Raw genomic sequence first — 6,065 nt, forward strand, 5'->3', positions numbered from 1 at the left:
CAACCAATTGTATTGCTTCATGATCATCTACCACATATAAAAACCAACAACAATCAAGTGACTTTTCAGAGAAATATATAATGTCGTCTATTACACTGTATAACAGTTTTACGAATTCTCAGCCAAAAAAAAAAAAAGTTTTACGAATTTTATTGTCTTTTATAACATTAATAAGGTGAATGGTAGAAAGTTATAAAATATGTCAGGTGTTCCAACCAAGGGAAAAATACATGTATTAAATAAAGTTGGCTATATTAGCCTGAAGTACAGAAATAATGAGACATAATTTTTGCATCTATTTTTCTATTGGTCCCGAAATTAGAATACATAATACATAATACATGTATTTGTGCCCCACCCAGAGGGCAATTCTCATGGTACCTCTCTATCAGCATAAAAAATTGAAAGCACTATATGGATTAAAATGCTAATTACAGCGTATGTGCTAATTATATCCCAAAATAATTAGTCTAGTTAAAATTTAGATTTTTTATAAATATTTATGAAACTTAGACTAACCTAATATATACCCGATGTACGACTCAACTCACACCACACAATACACCTATGTTGTAATAACTAAAAACAAAGAAATGTTTTAATCATATCTAAGTTATACTTCAAAATGACTAGTCTAATTACGATTGATACTCCTTTTAAATTATAATGCCTATATCATACCAGTATATGTTTGATAAGAAATTAGCACTCAACTATATCAGTCAAGTACCCAAATCCACGGCATCACAAGTAGTAATGTATCTTTTCCTACGATTAATATTATATTAATTAGTTAATAAAACATTTGAAACTATTGAGATAAATTTTTTTTCGCTAACTATGTTCTCTATCTATGTATGTGAAATTTTTTTCCAAGAAGAATGTATCCCAAAAAAAAAAATCTTTAAAAAAGTCATAATTCTACTGATATTTAAAAAATCTATTTCTGAATTTTTATTGTTTTTTTGTTAAGTCCGAATTTAGCAAGGATGAGGTATAAAATTCATGTTTTATACCATCCAATAAAAAATTGACATACCACACCTAATAACACTACATTAACCTTTTATTTGCAACTTGAAATTTGGTGTTTATTGAGATGTTATTCTCTATGATCAGATGTATTTATGTTTTAATAATATAATGATGTAACATGGTATAAACCAAATAGCTTACAAATTCTTATAAAATTGAGTAAAATACTAGAGATACATAAAATAGCACAATTTTGTGCAACAACTCACTACGTGGTGACTTGTGAGTGGTAGAGGTGTGAAGGTGAGCCATGTGGGGATACACCTCTATCACTCTCAACTCGCCACATAGCGAGTTATAGCACAAAGTTATGTCATTTATGTGTTTCTAGCATTATTTTATAAAATTTAATCTCTTTTGTTATGTAAGTAAAAAAATAAAAAAATAAAAAAGTATCAATTAATGTTTGCCAATTGAGAAGAAAGCTACTCATATGAGATAAATCTCTCTCTCTCTCTCTCTCTCTCTCTTTTTCTTTTTCTTTCTCTTTTTTTTTTTTTTAAAGTTAAAATTTTATAGGATTGGAATAAACTGTTCATTCATATTTGATAGTTTTTAGACCCCTTAAACAATTGATTAAACCTAGGTAATTAGCCAAGTTGTTACATAGTCCAATTAAACAAGTCTAGGTTATCACAATATAAAAGATCAAATCATGCAAAGCAGCGGAAAATAAATAACACAAGATATGATCACCCAGGAAACCAAACCGGTAAAAACCTGGGGAGGATTTGACCTAACTATCCTCAAGGTAAACTTGAATCCACTATCTTGAAAGAATCGAAGTTCATACAATAAGACTTACAAACCCCCACGCTCGACTTCTTATTGCTACCAACCAGTAGAACTTACTGACACGACCACGTGCAAACTCCGAATCTACGGACTCCTTCTTTCTTGGATTCACCACCAACTACAAGCACACCCACTTGTGTTTTCTTTAAACTTTAATGGTAGCAACTGAATTGATCATCAAGGCATAAATAAATCTTCTCCTTGAAAACCCTAAGTTTGTGTAAAGAAAAGCTCCTTTAGATCTCACAAGAGATTTATACAAACCGCAAATATGAGCAACACTAAACGTGACTAGGGTTTGCCTTTTATACTTAGGACAAATAAGAAACCCTAAAAACGTTTTAAAACAACTAGGGCTGAGTTGGACGAATCTGCAGAAAAACATTCTGCCCGAGCTTCGATCGATCGAGCCTGTCTTTCCATCGATCGAGCCAGGCCGAAAGGCACAATCCTTTCCTGCTTTAACTCGATTTCAACTTTACATAGACGCACAATTTTGAGCTAGACTTAAACACTTCTAAACACATTATTTTGATCATGGTTTGCCAACAATACAAATTAGAGTTCCAAATACATAAAATCCTAAACTCTAGAACCTAACAATATTGCACCGAGGGAGATCATTATTTGCAATGAGATCATCGCGTGTCTTTCAGCTGTCATTCAAATTAGTAATATCATATAATAGAAACTCACATGTCATCCAAAATATTAATATCATATAAAAACATTATGTGGGTTCTGTTAGCTCATTTTATAAAGTCTCCTATTCTTGAATAAAAAATTTGTGATTCTATCTCTATCTACACAAAAAAAATTAATTGGTGTCTTACTAATCATAGGTTGAAATTCTCCCTCTAAAAAAAAAAATATATATATATATATATATATACACACACACATAGAAGAAAGCACAAGCCTAGTTAGCTTTAAAATAGTCTAGCAATAACATCTTATTACTTAAAATTTAGTATAAAAATATTATGAATATATCATTTCTCAATTTTAAATCCTAATTCCTAGAATAGCATTGCTGACACATAATTCTTGCACCTATTTTCCTAGAGGTCCCAAAATTCATGATACATGTATTGGTGCCCCCTGCCAGTGGACATATAAAAACATTGTGTTCCTACCAAGGGAAAAAAGCACTTGCCCAGTTGACTTTGACATAGCTATCTACGGCCTCGAATTATAAATTCTAGCAAAAATATATTTTAATATTTAAGAGGTTTGCTGAAAAATCTTATGCTAAATTTACAGAGTTCTATATTTATAACATTTTCACAACAAATCATAAGTGATAAGTTGTTATTGGTTATAATTTGAACCCACTAATAAAATTATTTTTTTGTCCAACAATAACAATTAGTAACAGTTTGCTACTTAAAATTTGTTGTGAAAAAATTACGAATATAACATTTCTCAATTTAAATCACAATTCCTAGAATAGTATTGTTAACACGTAATTCTCGAACCTATTAGACTTGTAGTAGTACAATGCAACAAAGTTTTTGCGCCTATTTTAATAAAGGTTCTCAAATTAAAATTCCCGATACCTGTACGTATTAGTGCCCCCTGCCTCAATCCAAAATTCCCGATACCCGTACGTTCTTAAGGACCAGTTGGATTGAAAGAGAGAAAGGGGAATAAGGTAGAGTTAGCCGGTAATTCTACTTTACTCTATTCAACTCTACTCTTTATTTTCCTCCCTCAATCTAAACTGACCATAATGCTTTACTAAAAATGAGGGTCTATGACCTTATACAATGACCCTACTATCTAAAACTTCCCAATCAATATTATCATGCACCATAGAAAAGTGGGTAATTCTCAAGGTACATGTCGCGTTTCATAGTTTATCTCAAAAATCGCATTGCTTTTGAGCACTTCCCCTAATATTATGCTACCTCTATCAGCGTAAAAATTAAAAACACCTAAGTGATAGGTATCAGTTAGTATGCTTTAGAGTGGCAATAAATTAAGCAAGTTTAGGCTTCAAAATTATTTTCAGACGTAAAAATGAATTTTTATGAAGTTTAAAAAAAAAAATTATTTCAAAGTTAAAAAATAATAATGGGTGAAGGAAGATTTGAATTATAGAATTATATGTTGGAAATAGCAAAATTTATATGAATTGATTTATTTACCTTTTTTTTTTAACAATTGATTTATTTACCTACACTTTTTCATGCTATCGGTTACTTTTTTATTTTATTTTTATTTTTTATAGAAACCGTTCCTCCATGTTTAGCAAACTCAACACATAATAGATAGACATCTTTACATACCCTTTCAAAGAGAAGATATTTACAATATATGACAAAAAAGACATACTTTGTCATGGCTATCAACCCTTTTTTTTTCTTTCTTTTTGAGGAGAATCATGGCCATCAACTGCAATGTGCTAATTAAATATACCATTTAAGCTTAATGGACCATGTGCTAAAAAGTTGGGAGACCTAGGGTGGTACAAAATGGAATTAGAAGAGCAACAATTTGGTTGGTCCACCTATAACCATAATAGAAAATCCAATAGAAAAAACTTCAAGTGAGCCAACTATACTAAATGCCTTTTGGACTGTACCCCTCCTGAAAACTCTATAAAAGGGAGCAATGTCTTGTGTTGAGGCAACAAACACAAAATATTAACAAAGCATAAACCGAGTAAGGTAACAAAATGAGGTCTGTCATGATGTCAATGTTCCTCCCTTTCCTCCTGATCAGCCTATTCGCTACAACTAAAGCAGCAGCTGGCGCTGCCTTATGTGCTGATGTGGATGCAGCTCTCCAGACCTGTGATACTATTTTCAAAACTGGAAACCTGAACGATCCCTCGCTTGACGGATGTTGTGCAGGCCTCAAGAAGATCGCAACCATTTCGGCCACCATCGGGGCCAAAGCAGCATGTCAATGTGTCCATGCGGCACTAGGTATTGCAGCCAATCCAACTTCAGTCGCTGTTGGTGGTGGTGTTGGAATCTCCGCCCAAGTGCCAGAAAAATGCGGTATCAATCTTGGCTTTAGCATAGATGCTACGGTTGGTTGTTAAAATTAATAATTTGGGGTGTCAATGTTCGACCCAACCCGTGAACACGACACGAACCTGACACATGTTTTTTTGGGTTAGGGTTGGGCTTTAATGGGTTTGGGTCATAAACAGGTCAACTCGAAAGCAACACGATAAGAAACGTGTCATAAGTGGGTCAACCCGCGTAACTCGCAATAGACACGTTTGACACGTTAATTTATTTGTGTCAACCTGAAATGACCTGTAAGGTTGAATTTAATCAACCATTTTATTGGCTTTATTCCGTGCCAAATTTGCTTATATTTCAACATTTAGTAACCCTGTATTTAGGTGGGTTTGTTGTAAGGGTAGTGAGTGAGATAGAGTGTAGATTGCTCAAGAGTGTGCAAGAAAATAGAGACTCGCGGCTTGTTCTCGCAGGTGGCTCGCGGCTTCAAGCCGCCAGACGCAGCACACGTGCCAAGCGTGCCAAAATGTGAACAGTCATGCTAGCTGGAGCACTACAGGACAAAACAGGACAACTGGCTATACGGTTATCTCGCGACTGTATCTCGCGACTCAGTCAAGTCACGAGGTCAAGCCGCGAGCCACCCCTATTTTGTAAAACTTGACGTTTCACATTCCTCTCTCACTCCAGTATAAATACCCCTTATACCCACAAATGTATGAGAGCTTCCAGAGAGAATTTTGAGAGAAAAACCCTAAAGAAAAACAAGATTGATTCACCCACAATTTATACATTAGAGTCTCTTCAAATTCCTCAACTCTCTTCCTCTCCATTGTCAAATCCTTGAGAGGCATTTTACCAAAACCTTGTTCTCACCATATTCATCATTGTGAAAGGGTTGTTTGGTTTGCTGGGAAGCAGTTAGGAAGAAACCAATCTACATTGGTTGATGCTATGGTCTAATAGCGGAATCCGGGAAGTTAGAAAAGAAAAAGGTTCGGCGCAACCTTGTTGGAGCAAGAAGCTTGGAGGGCTTAGGTGCACTGGGTAGATTAGGCTTGGAGGGTCTATTGCTGTCCTTGTATCCCAACTACATTTTCTAGTGGATTGTTTACCGCTTGGAGGGGCGGCGGAGAGGTTTTACGCCGAGAGTTTCGGTTTCCTCTTCGATAACACATCGCGTGTTGTCTTTGTGTTTGCATCTTCCTTCCCTTTTATTTTTACCTTTTATTATCTGCTGTGGGTTGTGATTTTAAT

General features: G+C 34.4%; 1 protein-coding gene across 1 annotated transcript; it reads left to right on the forward strand.

Annotated features, from left to right (window-relative positions):
* Positions 1-4,510: 4,510 nt before the first annotated feature.
* Positions 4,511-4,882, forward strand: LOC115964274 (non-specific lipid-transfer protein Cw18-like). The gene has a single exon (XM_031083617.1). It carries the CDS (start codon positions 4,511-4,513, stop codon positions 4,880-4,882), a length of 372 nt encoding a protein of 123 aa, XP_030939477.1.
* Positions 4,883-6,065: the final 1,183 nt, after the last annotated feature.

This window comes from Quercus lobata, chromosome 10 (genome assembly GCF_001633185.2).
Source record: "Quercus lobata isolate SW786 chromosome 10, ValleyOak3.0 Primary Assembly, whole genome shotgun sequence".
In the NCBI taxonomy this organism is placed as follows: Eukaryota; Viridiplantae; Streptophyta; class Magnoliopsida; order Fagales; family Fagaceae; genus Quercus; species Quercus lobata.

What these genes read in the sequence shown, in the direction of transcription:
- LOC115964274 (XM_031083617.1), top strand. Translation starts at nt 4,511, where the DNA reads ATGAGGTCTGTCATGATGTCAATGTTCCTCCCTTTCCTCCTGATCAGC.